We start from the raw sequence: 21,094 nt of genomic DNA, 5'->3' as shown, positions 1-21,094 counted from the left end.
AAGATATTGATCTGACTACAAATTTGTCTGATGGAATATAGACAAAAAGACATTCGAGACTCTTTCTTTCGATCACTTTCAAAACTTTTTGCTTTGCTTTTCCGTGCAAAACGTCTTTTATCCAATCTCAGAATCCCTTTAAAGAACGAGTGTCGCCGGATTTGCAACAGAAACACAGCGACACAACACTCGGGACACATCCCTCTTTAAAAAAACGACAGAGAGAGAGAGAGAGCCCTCCTCCTCCTCGTTTTTCGCGCACCGACTACCGGTCTCGCTGTACTCGACTCGCTCCATTGGTCTCGTTATTTTCATTTGGCGTTAGCATTCAAGGCGGTGCACGGGTATCTCGTCTTTTGTTCCGGTAATAAAGCTGGGAATCTCTCGTTTCGCGGGGCAAAGACTGTGCAGCCGGGCTCTTCCCCCTAATCCCCCGAATCTTCGTTCCAAGGGGGCGAGGAAAGAAGGAGATCGCTGGAAGGGGACTTGTAGAAAGCCTAAAGGTGGCCGAGAATGGGAGGGTTACAATCGTTTCGGGGATATTCACCGGTATCGCCGTTGAATGCCTCTTTGTCGCTGTAACAGTCGAATAATTTCCACGGAAACAAAGAACGATGTGATGTGTTATCCGAAATGGTGGAACGTCTTTAGCTTCGCTTGTCTCGATTTTCATGACGAGTGAAATCTTGTCCTCGACGGATTTAAGCAAAAGATTGTACGAAATTTGATTAAAGTAAATAAGACGTATGCAACGAGTGAAGAGTATATCTAAGAGTATACGTTGTGGATATCGTTGAAATCATTTTTAGAAATAAATGTTTCGAAGAAGCTAGGTAGTAAAATGAAAAGTTTTGCTCGTAAAAGTTTTTGAGATAATTATTATTATTCTTCTATTCACTTTCGACAGACGCTCGATGTTTCATCATTTACGAGTTGATGGAAGAGTTAACAACGAGGATGAATAAACACGAAAGGCGAAAATTTGATCGAGTCACTTTGTCGTCGATTGAATTGCAATTTATTCCAAGTATACTCCTAATAAATGAATCGCGCGTTTTCGATATTTTAATTAAAGTAACTTTCGAAAATTGTATTGGCGTTAAAGGTTGACCGGAAAGCTTGGCTTTGTGTCATGATTGAAATGGGAAAAGTTTCAAAGATCTTGCTTCGAAAAGCGTTAACGGCTCTGTGCAACTTTCGTCCTAACTGTCCAAACGAGTTGGATGATACGTTGGATTTTTCTTTCTTGAGAAACGCAATTTCATTTATCTTGTAACTTCCATTAATTTATTTTTTTTCTTAAACTTAAAAAAAAAAGAAAAAAGGAAAAAGGTTCGTTTGACTGGAATAAATCAATAACGTATAAAACGAAAGTTTCTTTTTTTCTATAAAATACCTATTTTATATTTTAAATTGTAAATTTTTTTCCATATTTCAAACAATCTGAATATAAAACAGTTGGCTATCATTTATCGTCAAAGGAGTTCGCGAATTACTATGTACATTCCAAACACGATACGCAGACAGAAAATTTAGAATGGCTAACATTAATTGAAGATTAATATTTAGACGTGTTCTGTTTAAACATAATTTTTTAAAATACTATGAAACGATTATATCGAAACGTCAATGGAGACTTTTTTATTATACAAACCATGAATAATATTTAAATTTTCTAGGCGTTATTAAACGAAGAAAGAAAAATGAGAGAATGGGATTCTATTCGTTTCTCTTCATCTATCATACAATTAAATTGCTTATACTAAATTACCATATAATATTGACATTTTGATGTATTAATCTTTCCTTTCTCCCTCGCTATAATATTTACGACATTCAACCAATCGCGGAATTTTACAACTTGGACCAAAATTAAATCAATTACGATTTTGATTATAGATAGATTCGAAAAAATATTTATCCCCGTAAATATATCTTTGAAAGATCATCTCACGCTTCTGAAAACAATTCCCAATTACGTATCGTGTACGCGTATGCAACAAAACGATAGCTGAAACTAATTCGATAGAATCGAGGGAACGGTTGCAGAGAGGAATAACGCGGCGAGAATCCATCAATCGATGCGTAACGAAACGTTGGAGTAAATGCGGTGAATTCCTCTCTGAATTCGAAATTCTCTTCGGATCTTGTTTGTGATTCTTTATCGCTCGGAACGAAACTTTCGCATATATATTTCGAGATATATTTATGGTCGATTCGTGAAATGTTGCGCGGAGGGGGCGTGACGAATTTCGAAAGGAAGAAGATTTAAAACGATCGAGTTTTTTCCTCTTCCAAAACGCATTTTAACGAGACCGGGACAATTTAACCGGCGGATGCGAGGAATTGGGGATGGCCGGCGCGCAAAATATGGTTACAGGAACGACAAAAGTTAGGAGTAAGGGGAAAAGTTGGGGATACGTATTTGGAACGAAGCTTTAATGAAGATGAATCGTTCGTTGAGAGATTTCTTTTTTTTTTTTATATCAAGTTATTCGAAAACGAATGAAAAAAAGCGAATAAATTATACTCGCGTCAATTGCAAAATGGATAGAGAGTCTTGCTATAATTTTTCGAAAATTTAATTATACATGTATAAACGTGTAATTGATAATTTTTGTGTAATAACTCGATAACTTGGCTCGACGTTTGTTTAAAAGAATAATTTCGGATAAATCGTTATTAAATAAATGTATGTATATATTCTCGAGTATATATTTTCAATGAAAATGCGAAAAAAAAAAGAAATTGAACGTCACAATGGGGGAAAAAAATATAGCGCGTCACAAGCTGTAAGAGTAAAAAGAAAATTTAACGCCAATCCCCATTAACTTGTATATCTTTATTCGGTATTGCAATAATCGTGTTCAATGGCACAACTAAATCGAATTATCGAGTACTCGATAAACCGGTAACCTCATAGTTTCGTTACGCGATATTTATAATCATTGGTTTGAAAAACCAATTCGACTAATTTCGTGGCCGATATCTTCCCAATTATACGTTCACGGTAAAATATTATTGTTCGAAATTAATTGCAAGCGTTATCACACGCGTTGTGAGTAATTCCAGACAGAGATTGTAATTCGACAATTAGAAACTAAACTAAGCGACATTGATTGTGAACACGTGCTACGTGCTATTAGATGGAACAATCTCCAACGTTCTCGAGATTAAATATAAATTATAAATCGAATTCCATTGTTTAAGCTTAATTTCTTTTTAGACAGTTTGAAAGTTGTTGATTTTTTTTTTTTTTTTGATATCTGTATTTGCTTAATTCGAATTTTTCATCGAATCGTGTGATTTCTTTTAATGTACTTTTTTTTTTTCGAAAATGCTAGTAGCGATTTTTAATAGCGATTTTTAATAGCGATTTTTAATTTCGAAGAGAAAATACACGATGTAGATAATGTTTTATCATTTATAAAATATCATCGAAGTATTCAGTTAGCTTCAAATTTTAAATTTTACGCGCGAATATTATTTAATGGGACATTTAATTAATGAATTTTGAATAGGTTTACACGTTTGTGAAATTCATGTGCAATAGCCTATATATATATGTGTGTCAGTAATATCCATATAATTTACGATGGAAATATTTCTGATTAAAAATTTGGAATTACTAACGTGTCTCATAAAATTTAACCATTTGAACCATAGTATCCTCAAATATATTATAAATAAATTGTAGCGAAATATAATTAAAATCGTGTGTCTCAAGTAATTACAAAAACAGAAAATTTATCAAAATCCCTATTTTGAATACGTTTGAAGAATTTCTAGATTTTCGTTATTTCAAAAATCTGTACGACTAAGTGAAATTATTAATAACGTTTCTAAAGTCGCCACAACAATATTACAAATTTTTCATTCGAACACGATCTTCTCGCCTGTGCTATAATTGACCGAATATGTAGCTTGATTCCAAAATGAAATCATGATACATAACGTCGATGCATAAATTGAATTAAATTTTCAAAAGCAAAAGCCCTTTTCGACCTCTTTCAAAGTTTCGGATAAACGAGATCGCTTTAACGACCGGTGTTCACGGCTTCAGGACCGCAATTTCGTTAACAATTATTAAGTCTCGAGCGCGATATTCCAAAAAAAAAAAAAATTTCATCGATCTCAAAGCGAAGAAGACCCAAGATATGGAAGAGATACTTTTTTTAAATCCGCTTCGAACGTGGAGAAGATATTTGAAACAATAATTCTCGAGAAAAAAGACTCCGACTTAGAGGGAAAAGTTAACTCGATAACCGAGCAAAGTAAATTAGCTGTGTCTTTTTAGAGATACAAACGATATTACGGAACCGTTGTTTATCAACAGTCGGTACGTGGAAATAGTAACTGTCACTCATTATCGTGATATAAAGCGTTTCGGTGAATACGGTTTTCATTTATAGCGTCGACGTGTCATTGATGATTGAATTATCTCTATTTTACGCGATGCACGTGGGAAAATGGATGGAATGCCAGGGAATTCGTTCGCAATCCTTGTTTTTTTCACGGATATAGCGGATGATTTATCATCGCCGTATGGATTCGTGTAATCTCGCCATTGACTTATTGCTCATTCGAATGATTCGATAATTTTTTAGCTGATTCTGTAATTTCGTAGATAATCGAGTTTTACATCGTCCAGTTTTCACTTTGTTCTATTATTTGCAGTCTGGAAAGATGGATATTATTATAACAGTATTTTCCAATTATTATTTATTAAATATATTACGTATATGTGAGATAATTAAAAAGATTAAAACGGTTTTTCCGTCGCTGCTTTTAAGTTAATTAGCAAGAAAAACACCTTAATATATCTGTAGAATTATATACAACGTGATTATATTAAAATACATAAGTTTTAAAAATTGTCATCTAAATATAATGACAGCTAAATAGAGAAGCGGGATTTGAAAAAGGATTAACAGAAGAGATATTGTATTTTAAGCATCAATTAAGTATCTATAATAGCCTTCGTCTCAATTAAGCAGAGAAATAAAATTTTATTTTATTCTTCAATATATTACAGAATACAGTGTAGAACATTTGATTTGTTTTTGTTTCGATTAATCATTTTCATATCTGTATATGGTCATTGACTTAGCCTCTCATGGATTATATTTATTTATATTTATTTCATCGACTTCCATTCTTATTTTCACTTTTCACCAATTACAATTACAATTATATGGGTAGATTGCCGCACGCCACCGGAAGACCACGGAAACGTGGTCACGAAACTCACCACGATCTTGATTAAATTCAATTCAATTTCGAAGCTGCTATATTGCTTTCTTTAATTAAGTTGTAATCTCCTTTTAAGAAATCGAGAAATAGGTGTATAGAGATAATATCGATGGACAATTTTAATTATATAATAATGCTTGTTATTTTAAAATTTTGTTTCATACATTCAAGTTCAATCTCGATTCAATCAATTCTATTGTTTTTTTTCGATATACGTTATTTTTACTTACTTTACTATTATTTGTTCAAACCTGTTGACCCGCGAGCAACACAAACCCAACACTACCGCTACGACGTTTCTGTTCTCCGATTGGCCAACGTTTTTCGTAAATAACTCGCAAAAAACTTGGTTGAAATCTCAAAAATCATCAATTAAATCTCGTTAATAGTTCGAATTTTAATTCAACGACAATTCAATCTCAGATTGTACATTTGACACTTTCGATGACGGATATTGATTTTCATCAAAATTTGATGTCGTGAAAAATGCAACGAGACCCAAAATGGCTGTGTACGTACCGACAACCAGAATATGCTTATGTTCAACACCTTTCACATTTCCTCATAGGTACGACCGTACGTGTCAACCTCCATAAAATAAGAAATCTTCATAAAGCACACGTTGCATCATTTCTCCCGAATCTATAAATAAATAAATAAATATTCGTTGAATGTGAACGTAAGATAAACTTCCAAACGGATCTTGACATCGATTCCCCCTCGTTCAATTCATCCTCTCTCTTTCCCTTCGATTGAATTCGACCCTCATTAGTACCACTGCCTACCCTGTAGACTCTATTATAACAGTTGGATACGCACCATTAGCCTCGTTATTAAATCGCGATATTTTTAAAGTCTATTTTGTCGTGAACACTGAATTCTGATTTTCCAGGTATCGGCGCATTAAGGGGGAGGCTCGACAATTATGCGATGGCCGCAGGTTGACGATAAAGACGTTGGAAGGAGGATTAAATTGCCACGCTTCCTCGGAATGGATGGGTAAATATGTAACTTTCCACGATTATTTTTCAATACATTTTCGTATTAGTTTATTTCTTTTTTTATTTGCGTTGAATTTTTCAATTTTCGTAATCCGATTACAAAAGGAGGAGAGCGGAATATTTTTGTAAAATACCGAATTGAAAAAAATTCGGTGAAATTTGCCCGGTGATAAAAAGATCTTGAAAGATTTCTTTCCTTCCCCACGGCTGTTTCCTTTGAATCAACGTTCCTTCTCTCTTCTTTTCTCATTTTTACATTTCACGGCACGTTAATAATAGCAGCTACATATATATATATTCTCTCACACGTAGGAACGTGTTCCTTTACGCGAAAATATAATTGCCAAATGTTATTTCCATTATTTTCCACACGATCCATAATATTGTCCCGTAATAATAAGATATTTTAATTCGAGTCTCGCCGTCCAACTATTCCATTTCAATTACATGTAACGTAACATACAATGTCGAATCAACGCAACATATTATAAAAACACGTAATGTCAAAAAATGTTGGATTGGCGTAAATATTGAATTAAAATTGTTTTCTTTCACCGACAATCTTCCCGATTTAAATGGCAAACGCGTTCGAAAGAAAAGTTTTCCGTGAAACTAAAGCAATAATAATGATATCGTATCCGAATATTAATATTAACACGAGAGAAAAAGGTGAATTTTCGCGGTTGTGAAGCGCGTGCACGTGGTCGTCGTCGACTGAACAACCGAGACGTCTGAGTTTCTAGTTTCAAGAGGGCGAAAGATAATCCGGTGGATTATTCGAGTTCAAAGGAGATAGACTTTCGGTTAAGGGAGAATTAACATGGCCCGATGCTAGTTTCCATAACCGTAATGGAGAAGCTCCGAGATTTCGCGCTCCAACAGGAAACCGGATGCGCTCGCCCACGCGTCACACTCATCTTTGTACTCGGGGCGAATTTATATGAACCGGTCGCCACCGTAACGCGATTACCCACGAGTTATGTTACCCCTTGTCAACTCCTGCGAACAGGATTTCGTGAGAGGGGAATGGATTATTTACTTCTCCCAATTTTTGTGAAATTTAAAAAAAATGTTGTTTGGAAGAAACTAGGAGATTGGAATGAAAATATTCAAGCATTGCAAGGATTATATATAAATATATTGGATGGATAATTCTTCGATATGATTCGAATGGCGAATAGATTATTTCTTCCAATTTTTGTAAAATTTAAACAAAGTTTGGGAAGAAATGAGGGAATTGGAATTAAAATATTCGAGGATTGCGATGCTTATGGATCCTGTTGTCTGTTGTTTCTATGAATATGTAACGTGTAAATATCGGTCGGTAATGATGTTTTATCTGTACGTAGAGATAGCTTATTATGGATGAATATTAAATGACAGTATCAGCCACCGTTCTTTATACAAAGAATTAATAAATGACAATCATATGAGAATTTCTGTAGTACAAATTTTTAAGATAAATAACTAATAATATATTTTAAAATTGAAAGGACAGCTTTTCTAATTTCATCAAAATTATTTAGTATCGGGTGTATTTACGTTTTCTTTTCTTCTACTTTCTGTTTATTTATATAAACAGAATATTTAGATTAAGCTGGATAGCTTAATTAGATTAGAGCAGTCGTCCAAAAACATGATTTCTGATTCTATTTTGAGTGATAATTATAGATGTATGAAAATAGTGCCGCGTTTTGGCGAATCACTCACAAAATTTCTTTGGGATTCGATACTGTTCAGATTTACGTGAGATTGCATCGTGCAATACTGGGAAAAGGCGGGGAATTCTCTTTGTCTCGAGAGATGTCAGGCGCAAAACAAATGATATATACGACTATTAACTCCTTCTGTATATATTCATTCTGTACATATACATTTGATTTTGTATCATTTCTTGATGCAGATTGTAATTGTATTTTGCAATTTGGAACGTTTCTGCGAAGAAATGGTTCAAGATTTCTTTAGCCAGCCAAAATTAAAAACACCTTCATATTAATTTAAGAATGCTTCTTTCTTGTTCCGTTTGCAGTTCTCAATTGTTTCCTCTTTTCATTTGGTAAATTCCCTTTTGTCTTTCGGCTACTTTAATTATGTAAAGTAAAATTGCTCTGAAAAGAAAAGGCAGACGAAGAGGCGGAGCTAATTCTTTCTTTTTTATTATAAGCGCGAAGGAATATAATAACAGCGAAATATTATTATAAAAGTAAAAGTGAGAGTAAAATAATTGATTAAAAAATAACAAAAACGAAATATTTAAATATCTTGAGCAATGAAAAATCTTCAGATTTAAAATTTTAAAATTGACTTTTGCCCAGCTAAATTGAACCATCGTGCGTCGGCTTAATCCTTCCTATGATGCCTCCATCTCTTCCAAGAACCGATCCACCACTCGTACTTCGTTTGAAATTTTATTCACTCGAGGGGCTCCGATATTAATCCCTCTCCCTCCCAAACTTTTTCATTAACTCTTTAAAATCGATTCTATATTCCTTCTATATTCGAGATATATAAAAAAAAATCCCTCCATAATTCATTTCGTTAATTTAATTTTCGAATCGAACAAATTTTCATCCCTCTTTTATTATAAGCGAGTCGTATATTGCGCGTGTAAATCCCTTTCGAGTCAATTGTGGTACGTTTCCTGTCATCGATCCTCGAAGAGATAGAATTCCACGCCCGTCCAATATCTTTCCAAATCTCTTAGATGAAAATTTTCCCCGTTCCAAACGAATTTATTCGCTCGATATTTCAAGGAAGGGAGGGGGAAGGGGAAATTAAAGCGAGGTTTGCTTCGAATCGAAAGATGGTTATCGAGAGGGGAAGGAAATAAGGAGGACTTAGACGGATAGAGAGAGAGAGAGAGAGGATTTGATAATCGAAAACGTCGAAAATTCGATTGCTCGAGTCAATCAGAGCCTATTAACCGGATAGAGGCGTGGATTAATCGGATGACGCGAATATCCCAAACCGTGTTTCGCCAATTCGTTTCATCTCGCGAGCCTTCTCGTCCCAAGGATATTCCACTCGATAATTACCATATCTTCCCTCGAATCGATGTATGTGTGAAAAGTATATTTCGTGTATGAAGAGCTATTATATGTACTCGTTTGTGAATAAAAATAAAATTTCTGTATAAAATAACACGCATAAGACACTCTGTAAGACGTAAAAAAAAAAAAAATTCGAGTTTACTTCTAAATAGAATATTAAAATCAATATTTCTTTTTTTTTTTTCATTAAATTAGCTCACGTTTGAATTTCGTCGGTGAATCAACATACTGCTCATCCCTCGTTGTAGACACGCGCTTAAGGGAGGGAGATTGGAAACTTGAATTTCCAGCCGATACGCAAAGCAAACTTTGGTTTCGAACGACAACGCGGCCATTATCCATCGTTTCGCCGTTTTCGATCCGCTGCCGATAATAATTTATACACGTTGAAATATCGAGGGTACACAGAGCATCCCCGCAGAAATATCGCCGATTTTCCACGCGGTTATCGTCGTTTACTATTGCTGTTTCGTGACTCGCGGGAATTTGGGTCGGGATTCGAGGCGAATTCGCGAAGGAAAAGTTGTAACGAATCGATACGACTATTAAATGCGTTGCGTGTTACGATTTATTCTATAAACAAAGATAATATATATATAGAGAGAGGTTAAATTTAATATAAACCAAATATTTTATTGTATTATTAAATACGATAAAGATTAGAAAAGTAATAAAAGTGTTTAAAAAAAGTTTGTAATCGTCAAATTTATGGTACGTTGTGATAGATTTAAATTATTAAAATATAACAAACAGTTAGGAAAGAAGACTTTGAAATAGAATTATGCATGCTTCTTTTGTATATATATATAAATCGTAATTTTTGAATCTAGAATGAATTTAAACTTTTCTTAAGAAAGTGTTTTTTAACTGAAATTTTTGGAAAAGTTTCATTAATATCGTTCGTATTCAAATTGTAATGTAAAAAAGTTTAATATTTTTCTCTCGAAAGAATTTCGAGAAGATACTCCATTTATTACTACGATTCAAGCGACATTCTAATTGAATTAACACGACGTAAATGCCTGTATTCTTCTATCCAACAACAAGAGTTCAACTCCCAAAAAGCCTTTCATGATGCACCATTGAAATCGATCTCTCACGCACCGGTGCAAAGGTAGAAAGGATCGGATCGTTAATAGGCCGCCGGTTAAGCGAGGAGTAACCGCGATTCCACGGTTGTGCGCGTCGTCGTGATCCCTTTCCCGAGATTTCGAGATTTGGCTCGGTGCAGGAAATAGAGCGGAAGTGTTTTTAAAGAGAGAAAAGGGATCGTATCGAAAATATTCGCCTGCAACTGGGGAAAGTGTCAAGGTTTGGCTCGTGGGAAATAAAGGCCAACTTTCTCGAGACCCGGCGATGAATTTTGACGTAACATCTTTTCTTTTGTTACGCACCACGTATAATGTTCGATTTTGAAATATCTTGCCCGACATAATAATATTCGACGATTCGATGTCGAAACTGTTGTAAACATTGTGCCAGATGTCGTAGAAATTTCATGTGGATCGATGCCAATCGACTCGATTCGAAGATTTGCGTTTAAAGAAACGTTGAAAATGAAAAAATGAAATTTGAAGGGAATGTTTCGATCGAGGCAGAGTCAGTTCTCGTTGGACGCGTGTAATTTTTATTTTCTTCTGAAAAGTTGTATTATCGTGTTCTAGGAAAATCATCCGGCCAATTTACAATACATGTTATTATATGTGTTTCATATAACATTCGATGTGACGATGATTAGAAAACTAATTATATTCGTAATTGTATCGAATCGTAATTTTTAGCGATATAATAATTGAAAGAACTAAATTAAATAAGATATTTAATTTTCAAAGTTACGTATAATGTTCGTAGCTTAAAAGAAACAGCATTATTTAGTGTTATTATATTTTATTTGATTTTTAACGACACGTCACGAAATCGATAAAGTATCGCGCTACAACGATACTTTAGGAGAATATCGTGTTAATTTATTTCATCTGCGTATGATGTGTTAATTTATTTCATCAAATTGATCAAAGGCCCCTTATACACACGTAAATGTGTATATATAATAAAGGTTCACAATTACAGCCGTGTATCATCATGTAAACGCATAACTTTGGATATGGTGCATAGTCATAATTTTCACTGAATATTCGTATAAATATATCGAGAAATCACAAATATGTAATTTAAACGTATGAGAGGGATTGATACGCGTAATCTAATATTTATCGTATTAATCGCTTTTCAACATACTATAAATCGATTTAAAAATATTACGTACGGAAAAACTCAATGGTAATATCGTATTCGCAAGCGGATAATTCTATTCGCAGAATCGGAGAAAGGAATTAGATAAGATAGAACGTCATTTTAAAAATTACACGTTAAAAAGTGTCCTCATTTAGTAATGGACTATGAATTTTCATGCAAATGTATACTTTTCGTATTATATGTGTTTTGCATATTTTAAATTTTCAGCTACAGGTGTCCAAAAATTACCATAAAATTTTATTAATCAATATAAACTCGAACTAAAGGAAATTTAATTTACTTCAACCAAATATAACTTTTTAATTAAACCAATTTAAAGTCTTCAATACATCATTAGTATGATCGATAATAAACAATTTTCTTCCAGAAATAAATATATTTATCGCACAATTTACCTTAAAACTCGATTAAGCCATATTAAAATTAAGAAAAGTTTGAACCTTCGTAATTCCGAAAATAATGATTCCTTATCGATGAATAAAAAATCGTTAGAAGCGTCGAATCTTACTCTTTAAAGTATTTTTTTATTTATCTCGATACGATTTTCGGTTGCCGAGATATGATCGTGCAAAGAAGGTATAATTTTTAATCGTTTATCTGAAATCCGATTAACTCCTTTCGAAAACTGAAGAAACTTTGAATCTCCGTAATTCCGAAAATACTGGTTCCTTATCAACGGGTAAACGATCATTAGAAGCGTCGGACCTTGCTCTTTAAAACGCCTTTTTGTTTATCTCGACACGACTTCCGGTTCCCGAGATATCGTCGCGTAAAGAAAAAATTAATTTTTCAGTCGTTTACTATTTTCATCCTCGTCGCTTACTCGGATCTCTCGCTCGCACCTTATCTCACTGACCTATCCCTACTCCAGACAAATGACAGACACTATTCCAGGAAGACTTACGCATTTCTGGGAAAAATATGTAGGTCAGTCGGTCGCGGGCCCATTCATAATCTCTGTACTGTTATTACGGACATTTTAAATCCTTATATCTCGGGATCGGATTGAGATATCGGGATAAAACAAAAAGCGATTTCAATGGCACGCTTTCCTTTGTTTTCTGAGTTGGTATTGGTATTGTATTATTTTCTGAGATGATAAAATTTTTAGTTTTTTCTCACGCTTTTTACATAACTTTGGAAATAGAAATTTCATTTATAATTTTGTGTTTGACATAATATGTATATTATTTTGTTAATTGGATATTTGAATATGTGTTATTATATAAAAATTGATAATGAGTTTGCAAAATAGAATTGCATCGTCTTTCAGGAACAATATTTTGCCAAATAAGAAATAAAAGATTACGATCTATTGTGTCTAATCTCTGAATCGCGTACAGTGGCCCAAAGATATCTATCGTAAAATTATCTGGAATTAAAACGCTGGATCACGTTGCTTAATCTGACAAACTTTCTCGAGATTTTTGTAACTCGATAACCATTGTGACTGTCTTTGATAAAAATTACTTCCATGTCCCAGTTTCTGTAATAGTTGTAAAGTTTTTATAATTTTTTGAACATGTAATAACAGAAAAAAATAAAATAATAAAACGTGGATTATTATAATAATCGACAATCGATCGATATTCGTTTACAAATTACATATATACTATATAGAAACGTATAAAGTATATGTATGGTGAAAATGTCTCAAAATCATGAAAGTATCAAGTAATATTTTCTTTATTATTATTATAAAACAACTTGTTAAAACAACTTGTTGTCGAGAGCGAAATTTATTATTTCTCGATAATGGACACTGTGTTTGCTGCTAGTTATAGTGAAAGTTTATAGTGTCCATTATCGAAAAAAAGTAAAACTTTAAAAAAAAAAAAGTTCCAACGCGTGAAATATGTTCGTAGGTTTTATGCAAATTTTTTTTCAGAGATTAAGAAAGTTTGATAATGTTGCTTTTAAGGGCACGCATTAATTTTCTCTCATAAATCAATTTTATATTAACGTAAACGTACGCGTAAACGTAAGAAACGTAAACTTTCGTGCAGAGATTTGTATTGGATTTAAAAACTGATAAATCATCGATATTAATCACGCAATCTTCTAATCTCCGATTTACGAGAGAAATAATAAAATTGTAATATATTTTTACAGAAATGAATCACTGTAAATTTTCTCGTATCAACGAGAACAAGAAATGAAATATCGAGAACTGAGTTATCTCGTGAAAATTATTCTCGACCTATTTTTTTTTTCTTTTTAATATCACATATCACACATTATACTCGGTGTTCAAAGATAAATATCGAGTTTTGGAAGGGTTAAACGTTGTAATTAATCATCCTTGTTCTTTCCCTCCGACTTTCTCGATTCTTCTGATATCCGACAAACGAGGGAGGAATCGCAACAATCCCTCGATCCAATCCTGTTATTCCAATCGTAATATTTATAACTGAAGAACACACTTTGTTCGATCGAGTTAACCAAGTTCACTACCGTGAAATATCTTTCTCCGTAGTTGTACGTAGAAAAGAATATCTTATTCCGTTCCCGATTATAATCGATTCGTCTTATCATCGATCGATCCACCACCACCACGACGATATTTATAAGAAAAACTGACCTCTCGAAAGAGACGACTTTCAGTCGCCTTTCGTAACTTTCTGGACCAACGATATCGATTCTCGCCTTCGACAAAAAGAACCTTGTCTTTTTAAAAAGTTTCACGGATTCGTCGCGCTCCGATTGGATCAACAATTGTAACCAGAAGGCTACTATCTATATGTAGTAAAAGGGAAAATCGTGACGTGTCCATTGCAGTGTAAGAAGATGGTTATTGTTGATTCTTGGAAATTTCACTGTACGCGCGCGTGTATTTTCCTTCCTCGTTCCATTCGAAGTAATGAGTAACAAGTTATTTACAGAAGAATCTTGTAAATTAAGATTTTACTTTTTATCTATTTTATTAATAGAAAGACAATTCCAGAGACAGGATAAGTAAATATCACGATTATTCGACAAATACGATTATTACATAATATAAACAGATTAATTAAATTAATATATTCCTTTATTGTTATTCGCTTATTTTACGCATAAGCAAAATTTCCTATTAGACGGCCAATTTAATTTATCTTCGTCTTGCTCCATCCAACGGAAACTTTAAATTGCATATAACTTAATAAATAAACCCCAACTGACATTTATGCATATCAAAACTTTCGTGTTTATTTCTAAAGGTATCCCCGTGAATATATTAACAACGCAATAGTAATAACGCAGCAGTTTCGCGTGTAATATACATAGTTGTGCAGAATGCACGTGTAACAGGCCGACGACAAGCCTCTTTAAGCCTCTCTCGCGCGATGCAAACGTCGTCTTTATAAATACTCGTACGAATGCGTATTGAAACTCGACAGCGATCGAACGTGAATTGATCGAGCATGATCGATATTTGTCGTATCAATGACGATCATTCGCAGTGCGAAAGAGATTTTTGTTAGAATTCGGCTTGAATAGAATTTGGATATTTACGCAAGTTGCTCGATTTAAAATTTAAATGTGTTTGGGTTTCGTAAAGAATTTACATTTGTTTCCTCCTTTAACTTTGTCGTTTCGAATAAAAGTTCGATTATATTAATTCTTTTTTCGTTCCGTGAACTTTCTTCTTTTTTGAACGATTATTGGTGGTTTATTTGATTTATAAAAAGAAAATTAATTGTTTTAGAATATAACAACTTTCAATGTCGCCAGAAACAAGATAATGCTAGAATTAAGTGGATCATCTAGTATATTCAGAAAGTTGTACATGCTGAAAAATTATGGAATTGCTTCATCAAGTGTGAATAATTAAAAAGGCTAATCTAATTTTCTCAGAGATGAAAGTGAAGAAAATTTTTAACATTAATCTAATATTTCGTACGTACGTATTTAAAAATAAATTGTCGATTCAATAAAGCCAGTGGGAGGATTTCAGACCAAGGATCTTTCTTCATTAAAAGATCATCCTTGAATCGAGCGAGGTGATTTACATATCTGTTCTAATGTCGTTGATCGTAGTCGATTGAAAGCTCAAAAGTCCCTGACCTTTGATCGATCAAAGCTTTCGTCGTTCCTTGATAAAAGCGAAGGTTCTTGACGATTCGTGCAAATTTGCTTTGAGTAAAAAGAAAAAAAAACGAGAATTCGCTCAAAGATCGATAAACCGAGAATAGTTGATTTTTCACCAATTTTTAATTCCATTTCGATAATTGTTCGAAAATTGAAAACTAGAGATTTAATTGCTCGTTCGTGAACGATAAATTGAAATGGAACGTGAGTGCACCGTGGGTCCTCTAGTCGGAAACGAAGCGAGGTTGTGAAGTTCGTGAACAAGTTGAAGTTGGGACTTTAAAAATACGAGAGAGCACAATTCAACTTGGAACGAAAAGCCGATTAAAATAAAAATGATTGTATCAATTTTGTTGCGGTGACAATTTAATGGAACGTTTTAAGAGAATGTAAAAAAATAGGAGCAGAATCGATGAATCGATCGATCGCAAATAGTTGGACGCATCGTACAAGGATTTAAAAGAAATGTTTTTAAGAGAATGTTGCTCGAGGAAATGCATTTCGTGTTGTACAGCGTTCTCTCTGATTTTTATTCTATAAACATCGAGAATAATGTAAATGGAACAAAAGGAAACACTTAACTTCTCTGTGAAACGTGGTAATGTAAGCAATTGGACGCGTTGTTCGACATCTTTTGATCCCTCGCGTCGTTTTCGATCCATTAATTTGTAATTCGCAGATAAAATAAACATATAGGATAAGATCGAGACTTGTATGATGGATAAATTTCCTTTAAATCCGATTATCTCGTTAAGAAATCGTTGAGATTTCATCGAATGTCATCGAATATAGATACGCCATTCGTAAAAATTCCAAATTTACCATTTAAAAATTCACACTCGTAATTAAACTTATATATATAAATATACAAAATTTCATCTATTCATCCAATTGAAATCGATACTTTGGTTAGAGAAAAATAATCGTTTCGAAACACCTACATAAATAATAATAAATATAAGTAACAATCTTTATTGTTCTAATAATTCAAAGCGGCAAATATTTAATCATATCATCTGCAAAGAGAAAAGACACACAGAAATATCGATAAAACTGATTCAAACCGCGTGGATGGAGTCTATCTCGCCAACATTGGGGGCGTAAACAAGATTGACAAAGCGGCATGAAAATTGCGTTTCGAATAAAGTAATAACCATTGGATACTCACAATACGTGTCACTGGTGAGTCGATCGATGGTATCCTGTTTCAACTTGCTGTTCTTCTTCCCCATGTTTCTCTGCTATCCTCTCTCTCTTTCTCTCTCTCTCTCTCTCTCTCTTTCGAACGGTCAATCCCTTTCTTCACCACGTCGCAACGTGTTCTCTGTTTCTAATAATTCCAGCCGTGGAGTCTCTCACCGTTCACCTCGCATCTTGCGCGTTCCCTCGGAGAGTCAACCGAAGAGAATTGATCGATCACCAACCGAATTCCTTTTAAAACGTTTCGAATGGAAAAATGAAGAATTGTTTATTTCTCTCTCTCTCTTTCTCTCCCTCTTCACTTTATCGTGTCTTTCTCCAACAGAGACTCTCCTTCTCGATGCAATGTTGGAAAATAACGGAGGAAAGATTTAATTTGGACTAGATTCGTTGGAGGGTAAGCCTGTATCTTCGTCGATCGACTCGAAAGGATCGCTCGTCACTCCGTGCTCGATGGGCGTCTGGAAAGGTTTGGTCTCGACAACAACAATTCGATACGATCTCGATTCACTAGTCTTCCACCGTGTCGAGGCGTGGCGCGCACACGAGCCTTGGCACACACTCGTCCTTGGAAACTATCGCGGAACAGGAAACGCGAGTATCCTTCTTCCTTTCTTCCTTCTCTCGCGGGAATTCAAAGGGATTCAATCTCTCGTGTCGACGATCCTTTTATGAAGAATAACGAGAAGAAAGAAACGATTGTTCTACGTGTTCTTTGTTTCGCGTTTTTTAAAATGGCTGAAGAGATTTTTTTTCGTTTTTTAGTTGGAAAATTTTTTCAACGGAAGTTTGCAAGAATTTTTATATAGAGGTGTATATCGTTGGAGGTGTTGTTAACGCAATTGGATACGAATCTACTATAGTCTACTTGATTAGATTTCAGTTTGGAATTGAATCGAAAATTGTGCTGCAGCCTGTTCGTCGAATGTGAGCAGGAGAGAAAATGTATTCTCCTCCCTTTTATAAAGTGTCTGGACGAAGGGTAAGAGGAATTTCATTTAACGGATGGATAATATCCCTCCAAAGCCTTGGATAAATTCTTGAAGTCAAGTGGTCAGCGTCGACCAGATTCGATACGCCATCTTTCAAAGGTGTAAACGGGATTTGAATCGAAGAGAAACGAGTTCGATTCGTTCGAGGAAAACTTGTTAATTTAATAGATGCTAAGAAAAATTGGATAAAGAATACGTATAGTAAATTATACCACAAGATTAATTAGAAGGCAGGATTGCAATTTTATATTTAAAAAATGCAGCAAAGAATCTATATGTTTTTTCTTTTTTTTCTTATTGCAGAAAGTATTTTTTAACAAAGCTTGTTTTGTTTGGTCAGATTATAAATTAAATTTTCATAATATTGTAAATCTGATTAGCTAATACATAAATATCTTCGAAAACTTTCTTCGAAAACATTCGAAACATTCCAAACTCGATAGCATATAAGTGAAATTCGTTTCAATAAATCGCAATGCATCGTGCACATTTTTCACGTAATAATACTTTCGTTAATAATACGTGTAATTACAATACACAATAACCACTCTCATTCCAGTTGCTCCGGCACTCAATTTTCCCCATTACATTAATCTCACTCAGAATAATTGCTTCGTTATTCGTTGCATTATTCACGAACGTTTCCCTAAAGGATAACAGGCTATGATGTTTTGCGAGTTATAATCCACGAGTGAATCGTTCGTATTAAGCAACTTTTGGTTGGAACGGCTAATTGGTCAACTTTGGATCAACGCAATGCCGATCGAAAAACTCGTCCCATCATTTTTTCGTCCGTCGCCTCGGAAATAAATCGTAAATGTAAACCGTTTTTTGCATCAGGCAACTTTTGATTCGAGCAACTAAGCTCGATCAACTTTGAATCGTCCACAACCGTCTCGTGTAAACACAATGTTAATCAAGTTAAAACGGCTTCCTGATCGTTCGAGCAAAAGTAGCTCGTTCGTCCACTTTTAATCGATCGACCCGATTGTTTGATCTAAAAAGAAAAAAAAAATGTCTAATGTAAACGCGGCTTAATAGCTGGATCCATTTCGAGCGTCATCGATCTTTCTTCCAACGTTTCTTTTCACAATGAAATTTCAATTTCGAGTTAAAGATAGATAATAGATGGAACTATTATCCGTATATATTATCTATATTTATAACAATGTAAAGAAATGCTTTTCCTTACCAATGGAAATAGAATTTAATTTAAAATTAATATTGGACACACGTTCTATCTAATGTTTAACTATTGAAATGAAATCAGGGATACGAAGAAATTAAAATGTGTTGCAAAATTATAGACAAAAATATCTATATATTGGATATTGGAAATTCTTCTGGTTATCCCTAATTTTTATGACAAAAACCATTCATCGCCATTATTTTTCAATTTTTCTAAATAAATTTAATTATATTTTCCTTTAAATATAGAATAATTTAAAAGTGTGTACTCTTATAAGTAAATTCGGATTCTTTTCAAATTTCGCTCGATCTTTTACTTTTTTTCTTTACTCTTTTACCGACCGAGTATTCGATTCGTGCGTTTATCTTGGAATCCGTATGTAAATGAGGCGAATTAATGCGAAAGCATTTCAAGCTGACAGAATGGAAATGTCGTGTTTCGCCTCGTATCGTGACAATTAGGCGCCATCGCCCCGATATAACCGAGGAGGAAATCGTTTTCGGAAGTGCACGAGAGATTGTTGACATGCTTCTCGTGTTTTGGGAGGACCGTCTGAAGTATAGTGGCGGTCGACTTGAATTATTTACCCCCGGGCACAAAATGATACTCTTGGCCGCGACATGCGTCGTGGAATGAACTCTAGGAATGCGCTTTTTTCCCCTCCACATTCCCCACATCTTACTTGCGATATTATCTCGCGGTATGTTGGAAATAGGGAATTCTGCGGTGAGACGCGTGGCTCGATCGGTAATCGGGAGTTATCGATCGAGGATAGATGACAAAAAGAAGGATCAAATTCGATTGCAATCCATCTATCTGTCTATGGCAAGAAGCAACATACGATCGAAATTTTTTTTAAATAATTGATATAGAATTCAATCAATCAATTGAATAATCGTATCATCGAAATATTATGAATGTATTTCTCGATATGGGATATTACAGGAAAAATCTTTGAAGTGATGGTAAATTGGAAAAAAGAAGTCATTAAAGAATATTAAAACGAAGGTAAAGCAAGTTGGATTCATTGTGAAAGAGAAAAGTGTTTTTGAATATAAGAAAGATTGGGAGAGCATAAAAATCTTCGAGATTTTTATTATAGAACGAATCGAAAGTGAAAAAGTATTAAACGGTTTTGAAAATGGAATAAATTGGACCTATTTTAAATTTTACTCGCGGAAAAAAATTTAAAAGTTGGAGAAAAGCGTAACAATGATGGAAACTTTTACTCGAATTTAAAGTTATTCGATTATAGATAATGATACCACGATTCTTAATTTACTATTACTATCACGAATTTCTATCGACTAATTCCTCGAGGGAAAGATATCTCGTGGCTGATATCTGATCTTTCGATCAGATATTCCCTCGAGAATTTGGTAAACGGCGATGGTTGAGAGGAAATTGTCAAATTTTAAGGTGAAACGAGGCCACGAAATTTCTGCTCCCCTTTGCATACACAAGATTCCTCTCACGATTGAATCAATTGAAAACACAGCAAGAAAGAGGTACACGTTGAAAGAGAATGCAAAGTTGAATCCGTTCGACGAAGATTCGATTCGTAGAACGAACGGCATTCGAAGAAAATAATTACACAGGTTGGAGAGCCAATTATTATTCAATATCATGGAGCATTATCGAGTTACTGGGTAGTCTACTTCGTTAGGTGATATTTTCCTGAAGTAGTCGATAACAGGTGCATTATTTCGATATCGAAATCGTTTCTATCAAAATTATAATTCAAAATTTCTCAAAACAACACATATTAATCAAATTGTTGCATATTACATGTACGACATGTTACGCAAACATGATAATTTACCGGCATGTGTTGGACATGTTAAGTAAGAAACGTAAGAGAGAAATTCACCAGACTCGTGATTCGATGCTTTTTCAAATCGAATCCGAGTGGATTGCACAAATGTAATGTAATTAATCCATGTAAAAAACTTAAAAGTTTTATTTTCAAGAATATTTTTCACAGAAATGGAACTAGATTGCGGATGCCAGACTTTTAACTTTCACTTTTGATGTCCACTGGAAAAGAAAATACTTGACAGCAACTTTTTGTGTTTATACCCTCGA

At 34.2% G+C, this 21,094-nt stretch overlaps 1 protein-coding gene across 1 annotated transcript in view; it reads right to left on the bottom strand.

Annotated features, from left to right (window-relative positions):
• LOC108002964 (frequenin-2) overlaps positions 1 to 21,094 on the bottom strand; it is a 47,319-nt gene that overhangs the window by 25,268 nt on the left and 957 nt on the right. The window contains exon 2 of the mRNA XM_017064973.3: positions 16,797 to 17,289. Within this exon, the coding sequence (XP_016920462.1) occupies positions 16,797 to 16,860 (64 nt within the window). The 5' untranslated portion in view covers positions 16,861 to 17,289. The remainder of the gene's footprint in view (positions 1 to 16,796; positions 17,290 to 21,094) is intronic.

Source organism: Apis cerana, linkage group LG1, assembly GCF_029169275.1.
Source record: "Apis cerana isolate GH-2021 linkage group LG1, AcerK_1.0, whole genome shotgun sequence".
NCBI classification, from domain to species: domain Eukaryota; kingdom Metazoa; phylum Arthropoda; class Insecta; order Hymenoptera; family Apidae; genus Apis; species Apis cerana.
The sequence above is the reverse complement of the archived record's forward strand: the minus strand, read 5'-3'. Positions and strand labels throughout refer to the sequence as shown.